The sequence below is a fragment of the Montipora foliosa genome, chromosome 14, assembly GCF_036669935.1.
Source record: "Montipora foliosa isolate CH-2021 chromosome 14, ASM3666993v2, whole genome shotgun sequence".
Taxonomy (NCBI): Eukaryota; Metazoa; Cnidaria; class Anthozoa; order Scleractinia; family Acroporidae; genus Montipora; species Montipora foliosa.
Genome location: NC_090882.1, coordinates 17,558,093 through 17,573,371, shown reverse-complemented (window position 1 = coordinate 17,573,371; position 15,279 = coordinate 17,558,093). Strand labels below are relative to the sequence as shown.

Genomic DNA, 15,279 nt, shown 5'->3' with positions numbered 1-15,279 from the left:
CAGTGCTTCTCTACGCAATTGTTCATAACTGGGAGGATCATAGCTTCATTTGAATTTCATATCCGCAGTTCAATATATGATTCACTGTTTCATATATCATGTCGTTCGTTAGATCATATTTGGATTGTCATCACCGCATTCATCCTGTATTTCCTTCAATCGGGCCATTCTTAACTAAGAACCTCTTTTCGCAGATATTTTGATCGAATCACTTCTCTTGTCTCACAGCGTGTGTATTACCTGAGAGACTCTTAAAGAATCAACGAGGAAAAAATCTAACGTCTATGAATTAATATGAACAAGGCTGGACCAGCTCGAATGCACCCAGAACGAAATGGCCGCGGAGCCGCTGATATTTTCTAAACTATTATATTTTCGGCTTCTCATTAGAATATACTGATTTTGGCCGTTGGATTGTTTAAAACTTAAGAACGCAGAAACTTTTTTTTATAATCCCCCCTACTGTTTTTCCCTTGTCATGTTTTTTTCCAACTAGCTGTGATCTTACTTTCATTGACTTGGCGAAGACCCCGTTCACACGTATCCGTATTCGTTTTCCAAAAAAAAAAACCGCGTCCACTCGTAGCGTTTTCGCATCGTTTTCGCCCGTCCACACGTTTACGATGAATCGATTTGAAACGATAACTTTTTATGATAATGCGACTGCGCATGCTTGACTCCTAAGGATTCGCTTTTACTATAACTCAGTTGGGCTAGAAAGTTGGCCCACCAAGCACAAGTATGTCCAGATCTAACCGCAAAATCGTCCAGGACTTGGTTGGTAACCACCGGTAGTGGTAAAAGTATAACCTAATAATAGAGAGACTAAGAATCACTTTTACGGCAAACGTCGGACTAAAATTTGCGTTTTGCCAAAAATGGAAAAAACTCGTTTGATCATGGGCTCATTTCTTACGTATCAAGTAACTTTCCAAAAGAGAACGACGAGTTGAAATAACATATTTTTCATGCTTTTATGTAGTCTGTTCCAGGCTCCGAGAAAGCAGGGAAAGCGCAAATATGAGAAAACGAGTGCGACGAAACGCGTGGAGATCCCGCGCGGGTCTTATTTTCGCGTTCCCTTTGTTCTTGTGTCCACCCTACTATCTGAGAGCCTGGAACAAGCAGCAGCCCACAGTTTCGCGTTTGCCCTTTTCACGTAAACGCGATGCTTAATCTCTCTATAATGCCGCCTTCTGGAATAGTCAGCTTGAAGAAACAGTAAAGCTAAAAAGCGCCTGTCCACCACCTCGAATCGTTTATAGTACTGCGAGGAGTGGATTGCACTGTTATTTTCAAGGAGTAGATTTAACTCCAAAAAGGGAGTAAAAAAAAAAGGTACAAAACCACTCCATTTTTGGAGTAAAATTCACTCCGGTATTGCTTACTCCACTTTTAGAGTAAAATTTACTCCTATATCTTTTACTCTTTTGTTGGGGTAAAATTTACCCCAGTATTGTTTACCCCTCCTGTGGTGTAAAATTCACTCCAATACCAGAGTAAATTTTATCCTTCTATTGGAGTGAATTGAACTCTTTAAATGGAGTTCAATTTACTCTCGACAGAGTTAAATTAACTCCAAAACTGGGGTGAGACAAAAAGGTACAAAACCACTCCTTTTCAAGAGTAAAATTTACCCTCTTAAACTTTACTCCCCTTGTCAGAGTAATATTTACTCTTTCTACAGAACACATTTACCCTCACTAGATCTCCTGTACCTTCATTTATAGTCAGATTTCTCATAAAACCATAAAAAGTTCATTTTTTGTAATATTATGTAAAGAAAACACCAGGTTTACAATGAAGCATCTAATACTGGTAATTTTAATCATAAGATTGCAAAGAATGCACATGATAAATACAATGTATACACATACAAATACATCGCAAAAATCAAAGCTATCTTTATTCTAATTATTCAGGCAATAATAAAATGGCAATCAGCTGAATGTCTTCTTGCCTTAAACAAAGATAAATTGAGTGGTACGGTATGTGTTTGATTACATTTTGGCTGCAAAATCTAACTTCAATTACAAAAACTAAAGCATACAACATACTTGGATAAATGTGACTCAGTATAACAAAATGGGTTTTATGTACATGTAATACAAGTCAGTTCTTACAGAAAGAAGTCAAACGTAAAAAAATGGAACATGCCTTGGATAACTGATGCAAACATTTTGCCATCGTTGAACTTTACCAATGTGTTCTTTTTCTCTCCAACAGAATTGTTTCCAAAAGGAAAAAACTCAGAACTTAAGCTGATCATTTACATTAAGAAAAAAGTAAAAACTTTATGTTTCAAAAAGAAGAAAAAAACCCTGAGATTAAGCTGATAATTAAGTATGCTCCCAGCAAAACAATTACAGCAAATGAAAGTTCTAACAAAACCTTGCTTTCTGCCACAAGGTAAATGTCTCTGGTTCAATTAGTGTGCCAGAAGCAACAATCCCTGCAAATGTTGTTTTTAGAACCTCTCCATTGATTGACTCATCATCCTTGAAAGTAATTAAAGAAAATAATGATTAGTATAACCCCTTCCAAAATTAAGATCATTCCACAATATTCTAACAAAATAGGAAGAGAGCACAAATCTAATACATCCCTAATCCTGAGAAACAAAAGACACCAGCCACCCATTTTGGTGTACCAAATAACTGGAACCACATGAAATACGGGTACTTGCATGAGATTATATCTGTAACAATTTTCTTGATTCATTGAGTAACATTACTCAGTTTACTATCAAATTAATTTTGTCATAATGATAACAGTACACATATAGTGGTGGAACTCATGGAACAAATCTTGAAAATATATTGCCAGATGCTTTCTTTGTCTTCAACACTGTTCCAAAAAAAATTATGCATGATGAGGTATTTAGAGTTATCTCATATAACAGTATTTCAAATTTTAAACTGAAAGCAGATCTTGGGTGAGTGACAATGGATAAATAAAACTGCAGCGTCATCTTCCGCTAATCGCTAGGCATTATTAGTCTATACGTACACAGGCCTGTAACTCAGACAGTGCTTTATAATTATTTTATTGCAGTGACTGTCAAGAATTAGTTGTTAAAGTGAAATTTATGTGAGTTATTTGTAAATATATATATATACATCACTTGTTTAAAAGCAACAATCAGCTTCTAAGTCTTTCAGACTTTCAGCTGTTTGACTGCATTACAGCTTTTTTACAGAAACATGCCTGAAAGGAGTTTTTTCATGCCACCAACCTTTTCTTTTATCTGGGGTTTCCTCCAACTCCTCTTCCATAGATGATACATGTAGTGGTATGTACTGTATGTTGCAAGAAGAAGGCATCTTCTTGGCTTGCCTCAGCACTTTCTGTAACCAACTCTATGCCCAAACTTCCCAGCAATCTTTTAATGACCCAATTCCCAGCTGTACCCACCTCCAATTTGAACTGTAAATCAACAAATACATGTAAATATAGTGAAAAGTTTCAGTTTTCTTGGAAAAAATAATTCATAATCTCAGTCACATTCCAAACAAAAATTATTACTGCTACTTACAGATAAAAGATGTCATAAGAATTTCATCCAGATAAGAACACTCAATATCACATGACTTGTCTCAAAAAAAAAAATGCTGGTAATAATAAAGCTGATCATTTCTAAGGTGTATGACAACTGCAGACTGCCTACAAATAGCGATTTTAAACACCCATTTTAAATAAAACGTTTAGGTTTCAATAACTGTGAGTTACGGTTAGTTTGGGGTCTGCACTCTGCAAGTGTCGGACACTGTCACTTCTGTTATAATGTAAGTGTTTGAAAAGCAGACTCGTCAAACTTTGGCTCTCTTTTCTTTAAACGCCAATAATAATAACAATCTCATGCAGGCATTAACATACTATTTTCATCAATTGAGTACAATAGTTAAAATGACAGCTGAAGCTTTCTGCTTTCTGTCATCATGTAATTTGCAGTGAGAGCACTCTAATACCAAATCATTTGCTTAACCATTTGATCTAAAGCTTCATTACTCTTGTGAAATACATATCATTTTGTTAAAGCACTTAAGCCAAATTAAATATCCTTGCCTGACAAATTTGGGACTTGAAGGTGCATGTAAAAGGTTTGAATTCTACATACGCTTACACTAAATTGACATTTTTGAAGACAATAAGCCCGATTCAGACGCCATACTTTTCATGAACCGAATTTAATACATGAAAAGTTCGACGTTTGAATCAATTAAGAACGGCTATTTTAATTTGGAATGGCTCAGGCGTTCTTTTCGCCTAGCCTAGACGGGAATTCGGCTTTAGCATGGCCGTCGATCGGCTTTGATTTCAGACGCCGAACGTTTTATGTGCCGAACTTCATGATCATGCATGAACCATGTTTTGCCTTCTACATGAAAATCGCTCGCAAAATCAATTGGTTTTCTTGGTAATGGCTTTGGAACTGCTGTGGAGGGGCCAGTTAAGTTCGACTTCTGAATCAACAGGCGTACTTTTGTTAATTTGTGTCGGTCGAACTCGAATTAAGTTCGGCTCATGAAAAGTACGCAGTGTCTGAATCGGGCCTAAGGCATCAAATATTATCTGCTCATAGTTCAGTTAACGCTTACCTTTTTGCTTGAGTTGTTGTAAGCATTTCCTTGCTTTGGATCAGCATTTAAAGAGTAAACAAACGAAAAACTCGTCAGCACAAATTGTGATCGTTGATTCAAACTCGAGTAAAACCGCCGAAAGACCCGCCGAAATCAGTAAAGGGCTGCACCGGTGACTGCTGACCAAAACGACTCACTAGTTTCCAGTCTGTTCTCTAGTGTGTTATCCAAGAAGGCGGAGGATAACGATCTTTTTTTCTTACCGCGTAGTTCAATTAAAAACGAAAAAACCAGCAAGATTCAGAGCGGCCTCATCGTATTAACCCTCACTAAAATGTGGAAAGATACCGGCTTTCATTGACCTTCATTAACAGGATTTTAATCCTGTAAAACTGTTGACTTGGAGGGGAGTATACTTTACTCTTAATTAGTGGAGTACTAAATAAGAGGCGTACATTTTACTGCGTTTAGTTTTACTCCACTTTTTCACTCCAACTCCTCGAAAACAAAGAATTAATCGGTTGATTTCAAAAAAATAAAACAACCCCAATTCCACATCTTAGACTGGATAAACTTAAATTTACTCTACAAAAATACATAGGAGTAAAATCCTCTTCTACTTTTTTTCTCAGAAAGTAAGTGGGGTAGACTTTACTCAGTATCCTGATAAAGAAGAGTAAAATTAACTCCAGCATATTATATTACTCTGTAGGGAGAGTAAAATTTACTCTAGCAAAGTCATTGCCTTTGAATATTAACTAGTAAGAGTAAAAATTACTCTTGGTGGAGTTGAATTAACTCCTCTTAGGAGTACATTTTACTCCGCTTTATTTTACTCCACTTTTTCACTCCAGCACTGGAGTGAAATTAACTCTTTGAAAATAACAGTGTGGAACTGATATTGTGGCGTCAGCGTTTTCGAAAAGTTCCGTTCTCGTCTGTCCACACGCACACGCGAAAACAGCGTTCAAAAGTTCCACTTCGGAGAGAGTTTTTGAAAAGTTCCGTTTTCAGTAATCGTTGTCATCAGATACGTGTGGATCGAAACCGTATCCGTACATTTTATCAAATGAAAACGGATACGTTTGGACGGAACATAAAAGTGTCCTGGTTGACACATCATTAGGGAGCTTAAGCAACGACAACGGCGACGGCAACGAGAACGTCATCTCAAAATATAAATTTGCGTTATTTTAATCGCTTCGTGACTATTTCAACGTTTTTAATATGACAAGGGTGTGGTAATTCCTCAAAGATGACACCAGTAGGAACGGCTCTCTATTTTAGGAGAGAAAATAAAAATTTATCCTCAAGTGCTGACGTTCTTCATAAAACCAAAAACTTGGCTATTTCACGTTGTTGTTTTGCTGACGACGGCAACGAAATGGACAAAAGTGAAAAACGCACGTGCAGGGCGTGCAAAGCTATTGTTTTTAACCACTAAATATGCAAATTCGTGACGTTCTCGTTGCCGTCGCCGTTGTGGTTGCTTAAGCTCCCTATTGTCTTCCCCTCCAGGAATATTTCTTAATTCTTTTTTCAGGCGCGAAAGTTGAGGACACTGAAGAACGCAGACTGCAGACTGTGCAGACCGTCTGTAAAATGAAAATTCGGTCAGCTTGAATTAGGCCTAAATAACATTCGGTTAGCCTGATTAGGCCTAAATAACATTCAGGTTAGCCTGTTTACGGTTAGCTCTCAATAATAGTGAGGTTAACGCCATATTTTACACCTTGGTCTGCACGGTCTGCACAGTCTGCAGTCTGCGTTTTGGCGTGACCGCGAAAGTTGGGTTTTTATCTCGATTTCGTTTGTTCTAAAATTATCAATATACGTTTTCAGGGGCACCCAACGAGAATATAGTTCAAAACCATTTAGACATAGCACCGTAAATTAAACGGTAGATATAGCAAGTAAGTAAGTAAGTAAGTAAGTAAGTAAGTAAAAGGTTTATTTCACAACACTTCCACATGGTGGCTCTTCGTTTGTGAAAAAACTTAAAAATTTATAATCTACAAAATATTATTAAAGACATATATACATCTATAACAATTTTTCAACTCTTCGGATTTCCTAGCTGAAAGTCTAGTGATCCGAAAATTATAGGGATCAAAACTTACCTTTTCGAAAATTTTAGCCAGAAAAAAGGCTCCCGAAAATTCTAGGTGACCTTTTTAGGGTAAAAATACGTTAAAATGGGCAATTATATCACTTTTTAAGCAGTTCGAAAATTCTAGGACAGGCAGGTAAGCAAGATTGAAATTTCACACAAATGTTCCGAAAATTCTAGATCTCAAATCGTCTTCCGAACAGATATTTTCCGAAAATTGACGTTGGGTGCCTCTACGTTTTGCCGACTTTGTTACTTGAATAGATGATAGACGAATGACAGAAATTCGTTTTCAATTTTGTTTTCACGTCAGGAACTAAGCTTAATGTGTGCGATGTGACTTATGTGGCTCATTGTCGTTATAATCGATTTAAACTAATATGGGTCGTTAGGAAAGAAATTTCTATTAATTTAATGTGTCGTTCTAATCACAAGCAAGCGATCGTTCCTCGGCTAGCAATGGAACCCAAGCAATTGAAATGATCATTTAATTCACAGATAAGCCTGCTTTTCCCATTTTGTTTGATCGAACCTCGCTTTTGAGTGGTGTTGAAAATATCGAGCAAATCTTTATCTACACTTGTAAATACCTCACACTTAGTGGATATTTTAAATTATGTTAATTATTCGATCCCTGTTTCAGTTGCTGATGATTGGCTGTCGAGTGCGTGAAAATCGAACGTTTGCGATTAATTCGAACACAGATTCTAACGGATTGGGTTTCAATCAACAATCGCTCATTTACTGTGACGCAAACCCCAGTGGCATGGAGGAAAATTTCATAGTCGTTAATCCATACCATCGCCGCTGTCCTTATCGATCGCCATTTTATGCTACTTCGCCACATTAGCGTTATCTGACCTCCAGACAAGTATCTTGATATCGAGAAAGCTGTCGCCTGTACATACCCGTGTGGAGTTTCCGCAAATCTGTGACATTTATGCCACTCAATATGTGGCCACGATTGTCCGACTGGGACTAGTATCATGCTTCCATTTCATTCCTTTCGACAAATCTATTTTAATCCAAGCTCAGCTCATTGTTTATTTAGACATTGTATTCGAGAAGTAAAGGAGTGAAACGTTAAGGAAAGGAAAACAGATTGGGTAAGCGACGCCTTTTGTCCAAGGCTGGGAACTGTTTGGAAACAATAGGTTATCTTTGTGGTGTAATCAGTATCTTGACAGACAGTAATTGTGCAAGTGATTGGCGTGTACATTGCCTTTCGGGGTGAAATGTGTCGTCGGCCGGCTAGGAAACACTTGCAGAATCAAAGCACCTAAACAGAGAATCAAGAATTTTTCATTGTCAGCTGCGTAAGTATTGAACTTATTTGCCTTCTTCGTTGGTCAAACACTGATTGAAATCACAACAGTTCAAGTTTGTCTGGCTCAGACATTGATTGCATGCATCGCTCTTAACGCGACCGAACCTTTTTACCTATTTTATTGGCCAGTGCACAGGTGAAAGCTTATTCAGTCTCCATGTGACTGCTAAGCATGTCCTTTATTCGACTGAGAATTTCATCAGGACATTTTTCAAATTTGTATCTGAAAGCTATCTTCTTAAGTGGCAGAGTCATCTCAAATGATTGATGACCAAGATGCCACGAACATCACATAGCTTACACGTTGCTCAAAGTCCAAAAAGCTTTATGCTTTTATATACCAAGTTATCGTATTCAGTTCGTCAGTATTGGCTCGATGTTTGGCCTCTTCCTTTTGCCTTATTTCGTGTCGGTATCTACACGTCAGGGAGGTTTGATTCATCGGCATTCTGTGACCTCTGAGTTAATGATGAGACTGAGTGTGGGTTAAGATGATTTATTGCTTGGTCGCCATCGAGCTATCATTGAGTTACATCTATAATATGGTTGTTTACTAAGTTGGACTTTTATCATCTTAATGTTAATGACCGCTTGGCGAAAATTATGTAAAGGCGGAACTACGCCCATTTACTTCACAAATAAATGAGAATTCCATTGTTTTTCTTCAGTCGCCGGCGACACAAGATTGATTTCATTGGCGTTTTGGGAATGGAATATATATTTGCGCTTAACAATTCAAGCGGTTTTAGATTACTTCTTCTGAGAATGTTCATGCCGACATCAAGCTTGCGTTAATGGCCGAAATGTCACGATGGTAACCGGTCGGGTCGCCCACAAGTTAACTCGCCTACAGGTTAACTCGCCTACACCGAAGTTAACTCGCCTACACGTTTGAAGTTAATTCGCCTACACATTCGAAGTTACTGTTGATGTTATAAGATAAAGCAAAAACAAGAAGTTTACTCGACAACTATCAGGCAGAAAAACGAACCATCGATCGGATATCCGATTTGAGTTTTCGTATGTCGGCGGCATTTAATTTCACATCATTCTTTACCAGTTCACTCTTGACTGCGCGGCCGGATCACAAGACCTAATATCACTTATGATGGTAAGGACATTTTGATTTTTGAACCTTACTCTAAATTAAGGGGTGAGGAAGCGGGGGGGGGGGGGGGGGGGTTATTAATGGCATACTACAGTATCTGCCCACAAGATATGATATTATCAGTGTTGTTAACAATGATACTGGGGTACAATAATCAGCTGTGGTAATTCTGATGTTCGAGATATTGTGACAAGAAGCATCAATTGCACCCCTGCAGCAGTTTGTTGAATATGTAGCTGATATTTGGATCTATGGGAACACCTGGCCTCCATCATCCTGGAGTATCTTCATGATGGCAGTCCGGACGAACAATGATATTGAGGGTTGGCATCATGCTTTAAATCGTCGAGCAGCAGGAAGGTGGCAGATGCCATTTTATCTATTGATTGAATTATTACACAGAGAGGCCAAGATCTCTGCCCTTCAGATCAGGCTGGTATCTGAAAAGAAGCTCAAAAGAATTCAGCGAAAGAACTACAGATCCTTACAAAGTAAAATTTTTGACCTCTGGGAGAATTACCTAGAGAACCGCACTTTAGCTCAACAGCTTTTGAGGGCATGCAGGCATTTAAATGGGCCAGTTCGTAGCAAATAGTCTTTTTCTATCATTTAACTGTTTAAAATGAAGTGTTTTTCTAGTTTCATAGAAGTTTACAAATGTAGGTTGTTTCCTAAATTCTTGGCACCTTACAATGTTACTTAGCTAGGCTCGGAAGTTAGGTTAAACTTCGAATGTGTAGGCGAGTTAACTTCATGTGTAGGCGAATTAACTTCGAACGTGTAGGCGAGTTAACTTCGGTGTAGGCGAGTTAACCTGTGGGCGAGTTAACTTGTGGGCGACATGACCGTAATCCGTCACGATGGCTGGCAATATTGCGTTCCAGAAAATTCAAAGTGCGTTGAATTTGAAGTCATCGTTCCCGAAAGCCCTGCAAATATTGCTAGTATAAATTTCATTGAATATACTTTAAAGATTGTAAAGTTGCAAACGTCCCAGCATGCAAGGTGATGTTAACATTAAATTGTAACCGTTTCTAGATGAATATAGAGGGTGCATGAATCACACATTCCTGTCCCCTTCTGATGAAAGCCAACTATTGAATAGCTTTTGCTAAATGAGAGGTTCACTACAGGGCCATTGAACGCATACGATCTCGCCATTCAAACACATGGATGAATGAGTAAAGTGTCTCCTTTTTCCCGTTTTGATAGAGTTAACTCTAAGAAGAGCCGCGGATATCAGTTGGGTTTGTTCACAATCTGAAAGCCGATTCTTGAAGAATGCTGCCAATCAGAGCGGTCTCCTTGGAATCTGTTTTATTCCTTTTTGTGATTGTTCATTCTGAAGGTATGTTTGTTTGCGTGGGATTCATGAAACTGTCTCTGATATAAATAGAAACTGCTTCACTAGACCACATCGGTTCCAAATTAATTGTTCCCTTTTGAGCGCTAAACGTAAACAAGATAAGCTCAGCATAGTATTTCCACTGAAGTAAAGGCCAGCCCATTGGGACCACATTTTATCCAAACCTTGGATTTTGCAAAGAATTTAACCTCGGATTTGGAGGACATAAACATGAAATCGGAAACACTTGTCACAAAGACGACATCACATTAGTGTTTGAAGGGGACACATCTCAAAATTCTTATGTAAGGCTCAGGTTTCTTTCAAGATACTCCAGCGCTACTTCAGAACGACATAGCAATCAAGAAAAGACAAAGATCGAGATTTATGAAGTCATGACTGTGTAATAAGGCTCAAAGATTGCAGATTCAGCAGATTTGTTTGTTAAAATGAAATTAAACTTTCTTAAAGCGTACTTAACTCAAGATGACTGATAACGCCACTTGATAAAAGACAATTGTGTGAGACTGCGATGTGGAGACGTAGAAGCTCTTCGAGCAAAAAAAAAGTCAATCTTGTGATAAGATCACAAGAGTATGAACCAGAGATTGTAGTTTGTAGGTTCTTGGAATCTAATTAACACTGTTGGAGTTCTGGAGAGGCGTCGAGGGTAAATTGATGAAATTGTTTCATGATGCTTAAAGACAATATACCAAACACATTGTTTAGAGAAAACGCAAGAAAGAATCGCTGACTTCTCTTACAACTGCGTACTTTCCGCATACAAATCTATACATCTTGAACGCGCACTCACTTACTGTTGACAAAATGGGGCTAAAAAAAACTTAAAGTATACTAATTTGCTCAGCGACTTTTCATCTGTTACTTTTTTCCAAAGGATTCTTTGTCAGTTTTCAAAATCCTTTGTCCGACAATATTCAAGAAGCTTAAGAATTATATGTTTCGTTAGTTTTTTCAAAGTGATTAACACATTCTTGGTTTGTCCCACGCTGAGAACTAAAAAAGACCAAAACTCAAGATTATACCATATCTTTCGATGGTTTTCGGAAAGAATATCCACTGATAGAGCGGTAATTCAAGTTAAATCGTCCAAAGGTGTAAGGATCTCTGGGTCCTAAGGTCTAATTCACATTTTGCCAAACGCCGAAAGCAATGGTGCAAACCACGATGACAAATTGTCGACTCCTGAGGCTCGACTAGCTTTTATTTTTTAACACTTGAGACGATTTGATACCACGGACTGTATTCAACATTGGGCGGGGAATAATAGCGATTTATCATATGACCCGTGCGGCACCGCGCGCGCTTTCATTACAAAACTATTGAGAAAATCCCCGTATGAGGGCCGTACGCGATGGCGCGAGCAGGGCCGCAAAAAGCCGTCCGGCCCTGCTAGGATCGCGTACGGCCCTCATACGGGGATTTTCTCAATAGTTTTGCAATGAAAGCGCGCGCGAGATGCGAACTAAAACAACTTTGTTGCAATTGCTATATAAATCCCGACTTTTCGGTCAAAATAAGCGAGGTCAGTGAACATTCCGAATTTTGTTACCCGGAAAAAAAAGGGAAAAGCGCGGTGGTCATATGATAAAATGCTTATTGACTGAGTTAGGTCGGGCTGGACGGGAAAATATTTGGCCCTCGGTCATGGCGCCATGACCTCGGGCGAAATATTTTCGCGTCCGGCCCTTTCACTCAGTCAATAAGTACATATTAAGTCAGGAGCCCATTTAAGCCTATTTCCCATCATGACCAGCCTTGCATATTCATTGGGATTAACTTTTTTACCACAATTGCTTGTAATCTCGCAATCTGATTAGCTAATTTTCCGTTGTCGATAAGAGTCTAGACAACGCTGTACGCGGCATGCTCGCGACAATTTGTCACGCAAGGTAATAGCTAATCAGGAAAACCCATTTCAACGCTGAACCACTTTCGATTTGTCAAATTTCTTAACAGTTGGCCGTCCACCGAAATTTAGGAATCCTTCGAATCGTTCCTCTGAATACACTCAAGGTTCACCCGTGAGACTCAAATGTCACGCAAATGGGGAGGCTCCTTTGAATATCACATGGCTGAAGGACGGAAGTATACTGAGCAGAGCGGATGAAAAGCTACTGAAATCCAAAGGCAGAGTGTTAAATTTCCACAAGTTGTCTTCTTCCCAGGCTGGGTCATACATGTGTAAAGTGACAAATGCATTTGGCACCATTGTTAAAACCTTCGATATCAAAGTTGTTGGTGAGTTGTCTTGTTAGTTATCATACACAGGCTTGCAGTGTCAAGCCAGCAGGTTGTACGTTATATAATTTGGGTTGAACTTCAATCAACAACGGCGCCGTAGTCCAAATGATGTCACACTCTTTTGCATTGTACGTGGTTTCGCGAAACTCTTTGTATAAAGCCCTCAATAAATTTTAAATGAACAATCTGAATGATTATTATTTATCCCAGTGAACAATCTTAGGGACCGTTCATTTTTTATGAGAAAGGGGGGGCTGGTGGGATTTGGGGGGGGGGGGCACTAAAAAAAAATTGGCTTGAAAGGGGGGGCCAGCCGAAAAAAAATGAAGGAAAAGGGGGGGTTGGACGAAAAAATTAGATTAAAAATAGGATAAGAGATTTTACAAATTCTTGCGAATGAATACTCGTAGAACTGGACAAGCCGAAGTGGGAGGCAGGAATGAATCAGGTCAACTAAACAGCAGTGATGAAAGCAGTGAGGGAGAGGAAACTGATGATGACTACAAGAGTGATGCCCCTGACTCTGAAGACGACTCAAATGATGTCGTTCTTGCTTTTATCGCCTCAGATGAGGAATACGCAGACGAGCGGCCAGCTACAACACGCTCAGGACGAGCTGTAACAAGAAGAGCAGAAATTGACTTTTCATTCTTTTGAGTGATTTGTTAAAAGCAGCTTTCTAGCTTTCAGGTTTCTTTCAATAAATTATGTGAAATGTAACAAAACGAAATTTTAATGCTGCTGTAACTTTTAACACCATATGTATTTTTTATTCAAGGGGGGGGGGGGGGAACCTTCCAAAAAATTACTCTGATGAGAGGGGGGGGGGTCAGGAGAAAAAAATCGGAAGTTGGGGGGGGGGGTCATACAATTTTCAAATTACACTCCTCCAAATTCCACCAGCCCCCCCTACCCCATAAAAAATGAACGGTCCCTTAGTAGTTGAAGAGACTTTTTTTTGCATGGTGACTCGGGGATACTCCGGTGAAATCCGAGACCTCCTTGCAATAAACAAATCTCTTCTAGTCATTCCCCATCTAACATCTCTTTCAGTACAGTCTTAGTAGTTGTTACCAATGAACATACAGGGATGAGGTTATATGTAAATGAAAGTCACCCTTTTCTATCACGTGGACAATCCGAAAGCAGAAGTATTCTTCAAAAGTGATGCAAAATCAGTTCTGTCGATTAACGGTTAGCTTGTTGCCCGAGTTTCAACTTCTTGAGCGACGGCAAAAGCGTGCATCTAGAAGAAAAGGGAAAACGGTACCGGGGACTTAACAACTAGTTTTCTCTTGGGAGCCTTCAAAGCCAATGCATGCACAAACAAGTCACGGCAACAATCACATCTGTTTTTTCCCTGAATCTTCTTTATTCCAGGGGTAGCTCGACCAGCGGAACATGCGCCTAGAATTTTAAAGAAAGGCCTGAAGAATGAAACAGCTCGACCAGGAGATGACGCCACGTTCGTTTGCTCAGCCATCAGTAGAGGCTATCCAAAGTTTCATTTTCTAAAATGGAAGCCGCCCGAAAACGTTTCAAATGGCTCGGATCCTTTTGATTTTGTTGACTTTAGGAAATCAAAATTTCGAGAAATTCGCGAGGTAGCTAAGCCCCACATGGGAAGTCGACGGATCTACACGCACCGGCTTGTTATCTACAATGTTACATCAGCAGACGAAGCCAAGTACACATGCATGGTAGGGAACACTGCCGGATGGGTAAACAAACATGCATTTCTTGCCGTAGATAGAAAAGGTATGTTTTTTCTGTTTACGATGTAGTGGTAAGTTAGAGCCACGGTTTTCCAGTACCACTTTGCATTATTGTGCAAATTCGACCTGTATTCACAACAATGTATGCAAATAATCAGTTGCTATTGAAGAACATTGTCGATTGCGGCCTATCTTTTCTAGCCCTAACATTTTCACGCTATCATCTTTCAATTCTCAGCAGTTGCCATGATTGTGCCGGCTACGTCACCATTCAACGTTGATAATCTTCTAGAAGCATAAACAAACTTCTGAAAACACAAACTAGTGAGATTTCCCTCTAATTTTACGAGAACTCATTGCAATTAAGCGTTTATAACATAAGGGCAAAATTTTCTTGTCATTGCCGAGGCACAAGGAAAACCAGTTGGGCAAACGGATTAAAAAAGCACTTGTTCGCTCGCATTTTACAGCAAAACTAACAAACAAATCAACTTTTTCGTTATGTCCAAAAGAGTACAGATAATTGTTATTAAATTCCAGTTGACAATGAAAATTCGATTTTTGATTAAACCACCTTTTAAAAATACGCATCCACTTTAAGTAACGCATCCGTAAAAATACCAAACGGTTTAGTGCCCAAGGAAAGAATTTGTAGAGTAACTTCTTCCACTAAGTATGAGCTATTATGACATTCTGTTTTGTCGTTGTCGTTCTCTTTCGCTCTCCTTTCGTTTCTGTTCCTGAGACATAGGTCCTCTAGGCATCATGTAACCTTATCAGAGCTTATAAAGATATCCTAAAAATTGCAATAGTAGGCCGTATTCTCAGT

The 15,279-nt window shown here is 39.0% G+C and overlaps 1 protein-coding gene and 1 long non-coding RNA gene across 5 annotated transcripts in view; one reads left to right on the top strand and one right to left on the bottom strand.

The window, feature by feature from the left end:
- Positions 1 to 1,370: 1,370 nt before the first annotated feature.
- Positions 1,371 to 5,214, bottom strand: LOC137984994 (uncharacterized). The gene is made up of 3 exons (XR_011119223.1): positions 4,599 to 5,214; positions 3,236 to 3,426; positions 1,371 to 2,498 (listed from the first exon to the last, which is right to left on the bottom strand). It is a non-coding gene; the product is annotated as an uncharacterized lncRNA (long non-coding RNA).
- A 2,209-nt stretch (positions 5,215 to 7,423) lies between these two features.
- Positions 7,424 to 15,279, top strand: part of LOC137984917 (fibroblast growth factor receptor 4-like) — a 30,577-nt gene continuing 22,721 nt past the window's right edge. Inside the window, exons 1-5 of one of the 4 annotated variants that reach the window (XM_068832254.1) lie at positions 7,424 to 8,006; positions 9,078 to 9,128; positions 10,338 to 10,473; positions 12,451 to 12,732; positions 14,116 to 14,493. In XM_068832254.1, coding sequence (XP_068688355.1) covers positions 10,407 to 10,473; positions 12,451 to 12,732; positions 14,116 to 14,493 — 727 coding nt within the window. In that variant the 5' untranslated portion in view covers positions 7,424 to 8,006; positions 9,078 to 9,128; positions 10,338 to 10,406. The remainder of the gene's footprint in view (positions 8,007 to 9,077; positions 9,129 to 10,337; positions 10,474 to 12,450; positions 12,733 to 14,115; positions 14,494 to 15,279) is intronic. The other 3 variants (XM_068832253.1, XM_068832255.1, XM_068832252.1) reach the window with 3 other exon arrangements.